Source organism: Schistocerca gregaria, chromosome 2 (genome assembly GCF_023897955.1).
Source record: "Schistocerca gregaria isolate iqSchGreg1 chromosome 2, iqSchGreg1.2, whole genome shotgun sequence".
NCBI lineage: Eukaryota > Metazoa > Arthropoda > Insecta > Orthoptera > Acrididae > Schistocerca > Schistocerca gregaria.
The window spans coordinates 267794668-267808127 of record NC_064921.1 but is presented as its reverse complement, the minus strand read 5'-3'; the positions used below and the strand labels follow the sequence as shown (position 1 = coordinate 267808127).

Below are 13460 nucleotides of genomic sequence, written 5' to 3'. Positions count from 1 at the left end.
TTCAACTGCTCTTCCAAGTCCTTTGCCGTCTCTGACAGAATTACAATGTCATCGGCGAACCTCAAAGTTCTTACTTCGTCTCCATGAATTTTAATACCTACTCCAAATTTTTCTTTTGTTTCCTTTACTGCTTGCTCAATATACAGATTGAATAACATCGGGGAGAGGCTACAATCCTGTCTCACTCCTTTCCCAACCACTGCTTCCCTTTCATGCCCCTCGACTCTTATGACTGCCATCTGGTTTCTGTACAAATTATAAATAGCCTTTCGCTCCCTGTATTTTACCCCTGCCACCTTTAGAATTTGAAAAAGAGTATTCCAGTCAACATTGTCAAAAGCTTTCTCTAAGTCTACAAATGCTAGAAACGTAGGTTTGCCTTTTCTTAATCTTTCTTCTAAGATAAGTCGTAAGGTCAGTATTGCCTCACGTGTTCCAACATTTCGACGGAATCCAAACTGATCCTCCTCGAGGTCTGCATCTACCAGTTTTTCCATTCGTCTGTAAAGAATTCGTGTTAGTATTTTGCAGCCGTGGCTTATTAAACTGATAGTTCGGTAATTTTCACATCTGTCAGCACCTGCTTTCTTTGGGATTGGAATTATTATATTCTTCTTGAAGTCTGAGGGTATTTCGCCTGTCTCATACATCTTTCTCACCAGCTGGTAGAGTTTTGTCAGGACTGGTTGTCCCAAGGTCGTCAGTAGTTCTAATGGAATGTTGTCTACTCCAGGGGCCTTGTTTCGACTCAGGTCTTTCAGTGCTCTGTCAAACTCTTCATGCAGTATCGTATCTCCCATTTCGTCTTCATCTACATCCTCTTCTATTTCCATAATATTGTCCTCAAGTACATCGCCCTTGTATAAACCTTCTATATAATCCTTCCACCTTTCTGCCTTCCCTTCTTTGCTTAGAACTGGGCTGCCATCTGAGCTCTTGATATTCATACACGTGGTTCTCTTCTCTCCAAAGGTCTCTTTAATTTTCCTGTAGGCAGTATCTATCTTACCCCTAGTGAGATAAGCTTCTACATCCTTACATTTGTCCTCTAGCCATCCCTGTTTAGCCATTTTGCACTTCCTGTCGATCTCATTTTTGAGACGTCTGTATTCCTTTTTGCCTGCTTCATTTACTGCATTTTTATATTTTCTCCTTTCATAATTAAATTCAATATTTCTTCTGTTACCCAAGGATTTCTAGCAGCCCTCGTCTTTGTACCTACTTTATCCTCTGCTGCCTTCACTACTACATCCCTCAGAGCTACCCATTCTTCTTCTACTGTATTTCTTTCCCCTATTCCTGTCAATTGTTCCCTTATGCTCTCCCTGAATCTCTGTACAACCTCTGGTTCTTTCAGTTTATCCAGGTCCCATCTCCTTAATTTCCCACATTTTTGCAGTTTCTTCAGTTTTAATCTACAGGTCATAACCAATAGATTGTGGTCAGAGTCCACATCTGCCCCTGGTACCTAAATCTCTGTCTTACCATTATATAATCTATCTGATACCTTTTAGTATCTCCAGGGTTCTTCCACGTATACAACCTTCTTTCATGATTCTTAAACCAAGTGTTAGCTATGATTAAGTTGTGCTCTGTGCAAAATTCTACTAGGCGGCTTCTTCTTTCATTTCTTAGCCCCAATCCATATTCACCTACTATGTTTCCTTCTCTCCCTTTTCCTACACTCGAATTCCAGTCACCCATTACTATTAAATTTTCGTCTCCCTTCACTATCTGAATAATTTCTTTTATTTCACCGTACATTTCTTCAATTTCTTCATCATCTGCAGAGCTAGTTGGCATATAAACTTATACTACTGTAGTAGGTGTGGGCTTCGTATCTATCTTGGCCACAATAATGCGTTCACTATGCTGTTTGTAGTAGCTTACCCGCATTCCTATTTTCCTATTCATTATTAAACCTACTCCTGCATTACCCCTATTTGATTTTGTGTTTATAACCCTGTAGTCACCTGACCAGAAGTCTTGTTCCTCCTGCCACCGAACTTCACTAATTCCCACTATATCTAACTTTAACCTATCCATTTCCCTTTTTAAATTTTCTAACTTACCTGCCCGATTAAGGGATCTGACATTCCACGCTCCGATCCGTAGAACACCTGTTTTCTTTCTCCTGATAACGTAAAGTACATGTAATTTGTAAAATCAGATGTCTCTAGCAATATTAGTGTCCCTAAAAAATACTGACACTTTGTGCTGAGACATGCCTCATCTGATGTTAAAGATTGCAAATGAAGTAAAAAAGTAGCTTCTCATTAACTAAAAATTGATATTAAACCTTTCATAGGCATCTTCTCAGTCTAAAGCAAAATACATTTTTACATTCTTAGCAACCTATCTGGAGTGATGCATTGCCTGCTAACTTTTATGTTGACACTCAGTATCACACTGTAGAAACATTATAAATACAAGAATGTGTTTCTCTCAAAAGAATATAAAATATTGAGTTTCAGGAAAATTATTTCCATTTCTTGTTACAATATGTGCATACGTATGACATGTATACGTGTAAGCCTGCAAAGTGATAGATTAATAATTCCCAGAATAATGTTACAAATAGCTGTCAATTTTCTGCAGGGTCTGCACAGTAAAGTTATTGCACAAAAATTTTCTGTTACCATTTGCAGGAACGCAGCCACGAAAGATATTGTAAAATTTATAGCTTGTGTGAAGAAATAGATTTTATTCTTGTAGAAAAAGGATACCAACAGCTGTATTTGTTCCTACAATTTTTTTGTTATTTAAACCTGAGGATGACACAAATGAAGCATCAAAACCAGTTGCTTAAATAATAATAAATATAAAAACAATACGGAGAATTACAGCTGTTGGTAACCATTTCATACAAGTTATTGATCATCCACAGTCCTTCATATGCATTTATATGATGGAGCTACAAAAAATACATATTATTTTTTATTTATGTTGGCATCTCCCAATGAAGTAAGTCCAAACAGTAGAGATTGTTGAAAATGAACAAAGCTCCAGGCCCTGGTAGAATCCCTGTCAGATTCTGTACTGAATTTGCAGCTGAGTTAGCCCTCTTCAAACTTTAATCTATCGTAGATCCCTCAAACAAAAAAACTGTTCCCAGTTCATGGAAAAGGAAGGGTAGTATAAGTGATCCACAAAACTACCATCCAGTATCCTTGACATCGATTTGTTGTAGAATCTTAGAACATATTCTGAGCTCAAACATAATGAAGTATCTTGAATAGAATGATCTTCTCAGTGCCAACCGGCATGAATTTTGAAAAAATAGATCATGAGCAATCCAACTCGCATTTTTCTCACATGACGTACTAAAAGCTTTGGATCAAGGTAACCAGGTAGAAGCAGTATTTCTTGATTTTCAAAAAGCATTTGACTTAATGCTGCACCTATGTTTACTGTCAAAAGAACCATCATGTGGAGTTTCAAGTGAATTTGTAACTGGATTGAGGACTTCTTGGTAGGGAGGACAGAGCATGTTACCTCACATGGAGAGTTATCAACAGATGTAGAAGTACCTTCAGGTGTTCTCCAGGGAAATGTGTTGAGACTCTTGCTGTTCATATTGTATATTAATGACATCAGAGACAATATTAATAGTAAAACCAGGCCTTATGCAGATGATGCAGTTGTCTGTAATGAAGTACTATCTGAGTGAAGCTGCATAAATATTGTCATGTCTTGATAAGATTTCAACATGGTGCAGAGATTGGCAACTTGCTGTAAATGTCCATAAATGTAACATTTTGCACTTCACAAAACAAAAAAATGTACTATTGTGTGACTATAATATCAGTGAGTCCCTGTTGTAATTGGCCAACTCGTACATATACCTGGATGTAACACTCTGTGGGGATATGAAATGGAATGATCACGTAGATTCAGCCATGGGTACAGACTTTGGTTTGTTGGTAGTATACTGGGGAAGTGAAATCAACCTACAAAGGAGATTGCTTACAAATCACTTGTGTGACCATTTCTAGAATATTGCTCAAAAGTGTGAGAGCCTTACCAAATAGGACTGAACATATAAATAGAAGGGCAACACGAATGGCCACAGGTTTGTTTAATCTGTGGGAGAGTGTCGCAGAGATGCCGAAGGAACTGAACTGGAAGGCTCTTGAAGATAGATGTAAATTATCCCAAGAAAGACTATTAACAAAGTTTCAAGAACCAGCATTAAATGATTACTCTAGGAATATACTAAAACTCCCTATGTATTGCTCACATATGGATTGTGAAGATAAGATTAGAATAATTACTGCACCCACAGAGGTATTCAAACAATCATTTTTCCCACACCCCATTTGTGCATGGAACAGGAAGAAACCCTATTAACTAGTACTATGGGATGTACCCTCGGCCATGCAGCTCATGGTTGTTTGCAAACTATGGATGTACGTGTAGAACTATAATACTGTTCACAGCTGACAGTTCCCTGTTTCAGATGTTGTTTCAGCTGATGACATAGAAGTTTATAACCAGTATTGATAATAAGGAAATAATCCCTAATCACCCAAAGACCAATAAAAATTTTATGGCTAACTACAGTATGGCAGTTGTGCAGCTGACAAGAATCTGCAGGTATACTGAACTTTTATGGTCGCAGACTAGAATCCTTGATCTAGGAAATATAGAGATCAGTGGTCACAAGGTTCTGCTTTCAGTTGCTTGTACTTTCAGATAACATTACCCCAGAGGCTGCAGCACACATCACACCAAAATAACTCTTCAAGAGATAAATTGGATTAGCAAGTCACATATCTTTACTGAAGTCTCTGTACACTGGTTAGCAAGTACAACTGTTTTCTCTCTGGACTTGGAACTCTGCACTGTTTAAGACAGTTCTGGTTTTATTCATTGGTACTGATTTGAAGTCAGGGACAGTACCATAATGAAGCCTGAGTTGGTTGCATAAATATTTAATAACCACTTTTTGAGAGCAGCAGAGAAGACAGACTATAATGGTACTATGGAAGAATCATTTTCCCTCCTACAGAAAGCTATTAGCAGCAGAATCCCACAGTTGTCTTTACCTCCTGTTACTGTAAGCGAAGTCATAAGAGTAATTAGATCATTAAAAAATAAAAATTCTGTTGGTGTGGACAATATTTCTAGTAAAATACAGAAACACTGCTATAAATTTGTTAGTCTCGTCTTATGCAACATATACAATACACCCCTACAAGAAGGGATTGTCCCTGACAGACTAAAATTTGCTGTAATGATTCCTCTCTTTAAAAAAAGTGATAAAAACAATGTTACAAACTATCGCCCAATATCCCTAATAACTACCTTCTTGAAAATTCTTGAAAAATTCATGCACAGGAGGTTTGTAGATCATCTCAACTTCCACAGTATCTTAAGAAAAAATCAGTTTGATTTTTGTGCTGGTTTTTGTACTGAAAAGTCAATATTCTCTTTCAGCAACCAAGTTTTGGAAGCCATTAACAAAAAATAAATATCTCTAATGTCGATCTCTTGTAGAATTTTAGAACATGTTTTTTGCTCGAGTATCATGTCATTTTTAGAAACCCAGAATCTACTCTGTAGGAAACAACATGGATTCCGGAAACAGTGATCGTGTGAGACCCACCTCGCTTTATTTGTTCATGAGACCCAGAAAATATTAGATACAGGCTCCCAGGTAGATGCTATTTTTCTTGACTTCTGGAAGGCATTCTATACAGTTCCGCACTGTCGCCTGATGAACAAAGTAAGAGCCTACGGAATATCAGACCAGCTGTGTGGTTGGATTGAAGAGTTTTTAGCAAACAGAACACAGAATGTTGTTATCAATGGAGAGACGTCTACAGACGTTAAAGTAATCTCTGGCGTGCCACAGGGGAGTGTTATGGGACCATTGCTTTTCACAATATATATAAATGACCTAGTACATAGTGTCGGAAGTTCCATGCGGCTTTTTGCGGATGATGCTGTAGTATACAGAGAAGATGCAGCATTAGAAAATTGTAGCGAAATGCAGGAAGATCTGCAGCGGATAGGCACTTGGTGCAGGGAGTGGCAACTGACCCTTAACATAGACAAATGTAATGTATTGCGAATACGTAGAAAGAAGGATCCTTTATTGTATGATTATATGATAGCAGAACAAACACTGATAGCAGTTACTTCTGTAAAATATCTGGGAGTATGCGTGTGGAACGATTTAAAGTGGAATGATCATATAAAATTAATTGTTGATAAGGCAGGTTCCAGGTTGAGATGCATTGGGAGAGTCCTTAGAAAATGTAGTCCATAAACAAAGGAGGTGGCTTACAAAACACTCGTTCAACCTATACTTGAGTATTGCTCATCAGTGTGGGATCCGTACCAGATCGGGTTGACAGAGGAGATAGAGAAGATCCAAAGAAGAGCGACATGTTTCGTCACAGGGTTATTTGGTAACCGTGAGAGCATTACGGAGGTGTTTAACAAACTCAAGTGGCAAACTCTGCAACAGAGGCACTCTGCATCACGGTGTAGCTTGCTCACCAGGTTTCGAGAGGGTGCGTTTCTGGATGAGGTATCGAATATATTGCTTCCCCCTACTTATACCTCCCGAGGAGATAATGAATGTAAAATTAGAGAGATTAGAGCGCGCATGGAGGCTTTCAGACAGTCGTTCTTCCCGCGAACCATTCGCGACTGGAACAGGAAAGGGAGGTAATGACAGTGGCACATAAAGTGCCGTCCGCTGCACACCGTTGGGTGGCTTGCGGAGTATAAATGTAGATGTAGATGTAGAAAAAATGTCTCCAGTGGGTATTTTTTGTGATCTTTCAAAAGCCTTTGACTGTGTAAACCTTTTGAAACAGGCAGACTACTATGTTTTAGGTGGTACTTTTGGATTGTGGTTACAATCATATCTAAAGGATCGAAAGCAGACTGTAATGCTAAATGGCTTTTCTGGAGAACCTGCCACATCTGAGTGGGTCACGATAACATGTGGTGTGCCTCAAGGCTCCGTTTTGGGCCCACTGCTATTCCTCATCTTCATTAATGATCTTCATCTTTGTTCTGAGACAAGCAGAAAATTTACCCTGTTCACTAATGATACCACAATTATAATTGACGATTTGATAGATCACAATCTTGAACAAACTACAAGTACTGTTTTTAATGACATCTTAAACTGGTTCTTCTCAAATGGTCTCTCACTCATTGCAATTAAAACTCATTATATGAGGTTCCATACATCACAAAGTAATCTTGATGAAATTAACATAAAATGTAGAGATCAACCAATACAGAAAGTTGAAGATACAAAAATTCTGGGTGCTTTTATAGACAGCAAATGTAATTGGTCAGTTGACATTCTTCATCTATGTACAAAACCTAGCTCGGCAACATTTGCATTATGGGTAATTTCTTCAGTGGCTGAAGTTGATGCCATTAAGGTTGCCTTCTTTGGCTACTTCCACTCACTGATGTCATATGCTATCATATCCTGGGGAAGCAACCACTTGCAAAAAAAAGTTTTCACTGTCCAAAAAAAAAAAAATCATAATAATGTGTGGGGTCCATCAAAGACACTCTTGCAGGCACTTGTTTCGAAAGATAGATATTCTAACAACTGCCTCACAGTATATTTTTTCTGTGCTGACCTTTGTGTGCAAAAATTATTCTATGTACCAAGACAACAGCAAATTCCATGGCTGTAACACCAGAAACAAAAACAATCTACATGTTGCAATGAAATGTCTCACTCTGGTACAAAAAGGAGTTTACTATTCTAGCATTAAGCTGTTCAATGCTCTCCCACTACATATCAAATGTGTTCATACAGAACTGCCAAAATTTAAACAAGTTCTCAAAGATTACCTGACAGAGAAATCTATTTATACTGTGGATGAATATTTGAAATAAAATGAATACCATCACTAAACTTATTGCCTCTAAAACTAGTTCAATTGATTTTATTGAGCATTTGAGCATTATCACACTTTTTGTAACAACAGATTGAATGTACCTGTATTTACTCTTGTAGACCTAATATCTAATTTAACTTTGTGCTCTTATTTATAACCTTTATTTGAAACTCCTTTTTCTGTTAAATGATTGTTATGTTATCTAGCTGAAATTGTATCTATTACTGTATTTATAGTATGACTTACTTAAACTATATACAATTTGGCATTGAATTGCCCTTGTATTTATTGTAAATTTAAATTGAAACCTGTACAATTTGACACATTTCACATCCTTGTGATTGACTCACTAACTGGATCTACAGAACATTAAATAAATAAAAAAATAAAATCATGTTATTTGCAAATGTAACATTCACACTCAGATTTTGACCATCAGCTTAGCATTGATCTTGGGTTCCACATGCTACAAGATTCATGCCTATTACCTTCCGTAGTAGTTTATGTCAGGATACAGCACAAAAGGGATAATTATAATTGCTGATAAACTGTGAGAAGCTACAAAACTTGATATGGAACAGCAGCCTCCACTTCTGTTGGAATTAAGATTACTTCTGACCAATGACACAAAACTGACAAACATTGATTTATGAGAAGGCACAGAAGAGGGGAGACAAAGCAATTAAAAGGATTTCACATAGAAGAAGGACTCTTGTTTTCAGTCACTCACTGATTTTCCTTGTCTTGGATTGTCTTGTTACCTATATCTTGAGCATCCATCATCATCCACAGACAGTATTTAGTGGCTGATTAACTTCTGTGATTTGTTAGTTGACTTTCAGTTATTGTCCATGTAAGTGTAACTGAGCTAATGAGAGCCTCAGTCAGTGGGGTTATTATTGCCATTGCCTGATGGTACAACCCCAAATGACTACCTGCCTCTGTGGCCGACATCTCTTAACACATACTTGTGTGGTAGCACTCAACCTGGGGTAAGCTGGTTCCAATGCTGGTGGCTGAAAAAATTTTCAGTGCCAGTCTTTTGCAGACAAGAGGAGGAGAGGCGGTAGCATAGAGTTCCTGATCACCAGACTTTGCAGCAATGTGTTGGTTTAAATACCAAACCTCTCCACAATGTCTCAAGAAGTGGGGACATGTGACTCTGTTAATGGTGATCCATACATCAGATAGGGATGTTAGGCTTGGCAGCTTCCTTGGTGCTATTTGTGAGGAGCAGGCTATGTGCTGGCACCAGGTTTCACCCTCTTCTTGTCTCATCATCATCATCATGCAACCGTTACACTACGGCCCCAGCCCCCCCCCCCCCCCCCCACCCCTGACACACACACACACACACACACACACACACACACACACACACACACACACACACACACACACACAATACAAACCGTACACATTACATACAAGTATTGTAATGGAGCATGTTGTAAATAAACAAGAAAATCCCAAATGACTTCAAGTTGCCTGACATGCATTGTATCAAGATGCCAAAATCATACAGCTCTTGTCAGGGCATGACCCTATGGCCTGACCAGAGACAACAGAGGCCATCAGCACCTGACTGACATGTTTATGATGTGTTGAGCATCTGTCTTCACCCCAGTCAACTCCACCTGCCCAAAAGTGGATCACTTTTATCTGACTAGAGGACACATGGTTCCTCACTGAAAGGATGAGGAATATATAGAATGTTTCAAAGTCTTCACATCAGACGTCTATGGGTGGTACATCACAGCATGGGGAACAACTTTTGTTAGACACAAAATGTTCTCTGACACTTCCCAGTGACATTAGCCATCATTTATAATTAATTATTCCGCCGAGAGCTACACATGTACTCTGTGACATTCATAAGCAATGTATATTGCCTGTGATCCAGTTTAGACACACTCATTTCTGAGGTTTTCTAGCAGAGAATCATTCTGTCAGTTTACTGTGGTAAGGTAGTGTGCAGATGCAGCATACCTGGTTAATAGAACCAGCTACTTTGCTGAAATCTCATCATCCCAGGGGTGATGAATACAATAAAATGAAATCAAGCACCAGTAAGCATCAACAATTTTTTTGTCTCCAACAAAACTTGTTCCCCGTACTGTGATCTATCACTACTATATGTTTGATGCAAAGGCTTTGAAATGCCCTGTATATGTGTACAAAGTGTATGGCATTCATCTGCTTGCTTGAAACAACCAATATGCAACCAGTCTTCAACTCAGGGCACATGCTCTCAGATGTACTGAGAAATGTTTTAATCTCCTCATTTGATTAAAAATGGAAAGTAATAATTAACATACATATTTTAATGTATGTGATTCTCTGATAGCAATTTTTCATTTATACAACCTGTTTTCAATTCTCCAAATGTTATCATTTGTGATTTATGCAAGGCAGTCTGTCACCCAGTCATTAAAAAAATGGGTTATAGGAGATGAGTGTTACTACACACTAAATGATGGAATTGCTGGAGTGCTAGATGCAGCTCTGAGTACACTGGAGGTTGCTGGTATGTGGCCAAGTTTGTTGTTACTGTTGAGTAACCATTGCTGAGTGTCACTTATGCTAAGGCACAAAATGAAGCTCTCAGATACACCTCCAATGTTTTTCTAGATAAAGAAAGAAAAATTGAAGAAACTTCTTGTCCTCCTTGTCCCATGTTGTGCCTGTGTATATGTAGCACTGAATTTCACTCACTTTATACTACTTCTTGTCTTCCATATCCCACATTATGCTTGTGAATGTGCAGCACTGAATTTCATGCTGGCATATATGACTAGGAATCAGTTCACACATGTGAAAGTAATTGTTGTAATGGCTGAATTAATAGACTGTGACTGGCTGTAATATAATATCTGCATAGAATATGAAGTAAAGATAAAATACTCATATAATGGAAACTACATGTAGGAATATCAACAATGTAGGAAAAGATAGATTGCTACTTACCATAGAGATGACACATTAAGTTCAGACAGGCACAATTGAAAGACACTTACACACAAACTTTCAACCACAGCCTTTGACAGTAAAAGAGAAACACACATCATTCATTCAGACAAGCAAGCACACCTGAAGCATCCATGAGTGCCATCTCCAGCAGCTTGGGCCAGAATGCCTGTGTCTCTTAATTACACCTGTCTACAACTTAACGTGTCATCTTTACGGTAAGAAGCAATCCATCTCTTCCTACATTAAAGATAAATTAATTATTCATCATCTTTCAACTGAGTTGTTTACAGTGAATTTATTACATGCTTACAAAATTTAAGAGATTTATTAATATTAGTGATTTGTAAATGTTGCAATTTTGACAATAAACTCAAACCATCTCAAGAAAACTAAGAGAATAAATGAAATAAAAGCAAAAAGTTCCTGTAGAGGTTGTTTCTGTAACTACCAGCTGTGACTGAATGAATATATATTTTGTATATTTGTGAAAGTAAGTTAGACTTAGCACCCTGTGTAATGTTGTAGTTTAAAGTCCCCTTTATTGCTTTCTGTTCTAGCGGACAGAGTGGAACTGGACCGTAACTTTGTGGCATCTCTACTTGCACATGCATTCTTCTCAACATTTCCAAAGAGGACTAGCAAAACCCATCCCACTCTACAAGATTCTAACTTCACACACTTTTTCAAGCACTTAAACAAGTAAGTATCATATTATATTTTAATAACATTTTAGAATATCGGAAAATAGATCTTGCTATAAACAAACAAAATTTCTGTGTGTTATTTAATTTATAATCCTGCCATCCTCAAGAATGACACACAAAGATAATCATATTAGTGTTTTCAGGGTAAGTTAAAATTTGCATCACCTCCACCATTAGGTAGGAAATAAATACACAGTAAGTCAAAAGATATTCAATTCCCTGACAAAGTAGCAATATTTAATACAAATCATTGCTCACTAAATTCAGTGAATTCTCCTTAACAGTAACTGAAAGAGAGAAACAGAAATGAGATGCTGAAATCAGACCCAACAGATCTACAGACAGGTTTTCCATACTTCACCCCAAACATCAATATTGAATAATCAATTTTTAAAGAGCACACAAAATATCATTATGTGACTGAAAAGCAATAGACATATCTGTACTAGTTTAGAGAACACTTCAACCAAAGTACTAAAGTCAAGTGCAGACTTTTTAGTATCATCGATGAGTTAACTTTAGAATCAGTCAGTGAGCCAATGAGTATTTTCTACGACATTGAAGTAGTAACACCTATTAACCACACAACTAACTACATAACACTTTTGCTGTAAGTAAACTGGAAGTTTTTAAATAAAAATTCTTCTGTGGAATAGGAGGTGCCTGGAAGGAACTTCTAGAGCTTACTTTGATTTACATGTATACTTCTCCTGGAAGATCAAAGAAAGCTTCAAAAACTGCGATAGTTGCTGATGACACAAGTACACTGATAAAGGGCTCAAACACATGCACACTAAACACAGCCTAGAGAGAAATGATACAAGTTTATAGCAATCAGCTTAACCTTTAATCTTACAGAGATTCGTGCTAAGCAATTCTAGTTAAAAATCTTACAGCTACAAGAAGCAAGCATCAATGGGCACACTCTGAATGAAGCTCTGTACAGGGTGCTACAAAAAGGTACAGCCAAACTTTCAGGAAACATTCCTCACACACAAATAAAGAAAAGATGTTATGTGGACATGTGTCCAAAAGCACTTAATTTCCATGTTAGAGCTCATTTTAGTTTCGTCAGTATGTTCTTCCACCTACGCTCAGTGGAGCACGTTATCATGATTTCATACAGGGTACTCTATCTGTGGTGCTAGAACATGTGGCTTTACAAGTACGACACAACATTTGGTTCATGCACGATGGAGCTCCTGCACATGTCAGTCAAAGTGTTTGTACGTTTCTCAACAACAGATTCAATGACCGATGGATTGGTAGAGGCGGACCAATTCCATGGCCTCCATGCTCTCCTGACCTCAACCCTCTTGACTTTCATTTTTGGGGTCATTTGAAAGCTCTTGTCTACGCAACCCCGGTAACAAATGTAGAGACTCTTCATGCTCGTATTGTGGACGGCTGTGATACAATACGCCATTCTCCAGGGCTGCATCAGCACATCAGGGATTCCATGTGACGGAGGGTGGATGCATGTATCCTCGCTAACGGAGGACATTTTGAACATTTCCTGTAACAAAGTGTTTGAAGTCACACTGGTACGTTCTGTTGCTGTGTGTTTCCATTCCATGATTAATGTGATTTGAAGAGAAGTAATAAAATGAGCTCTAACATGGAAAGCAAGCATTTCCAGACACATGTCCACATATCATATTTTCTTGTGAGGAATGTTTCCTGAAAGTTTGGCCATACCTTTTTGTAACACCCTGTATATGAGGTTCCCAAGCATCTAGATTCATAATAACACGAGGAGGCAACAGTGTGTAGACAAGCTATCCAAAAAATTCATTTTTGCCTGCTTGCGCATATAAAAATCTCTCATTCTGTTGACCTGCTGATGGGATTGTTGGTAGAGTTTGAGCAAATTCACTGAAGACTGCCCTATAGCATAATCTTA

The 13460-nt window shown here is 38.0% G+C and overlaps 1 protein-coding gene across 4 annotated transcripts in view; it reads left to right on the top strand.

Moving 5' to 3' along the window:
- The window catches only part of LOC126336855 (uncharacterized), a 420763-nt gene that overhangs the window by 351738 nt on the left and 55565 nt on the right, over window positions 1-13460 (top strand). For all 4 annotated transcript variants that reach the window (XM_050000949.1, XM_050000950.1, XM_050000948.1 and 1 more), the window contains one exon: window positions 11411-11552. In XM_050000949.1, coding sequence (XP_049856906.1) covers window positions 11411-11552 — 142 coding nt within the window. The remainder of the gene's footprint in view (window positions 1-11410; window positions 11553-13460) is intronic.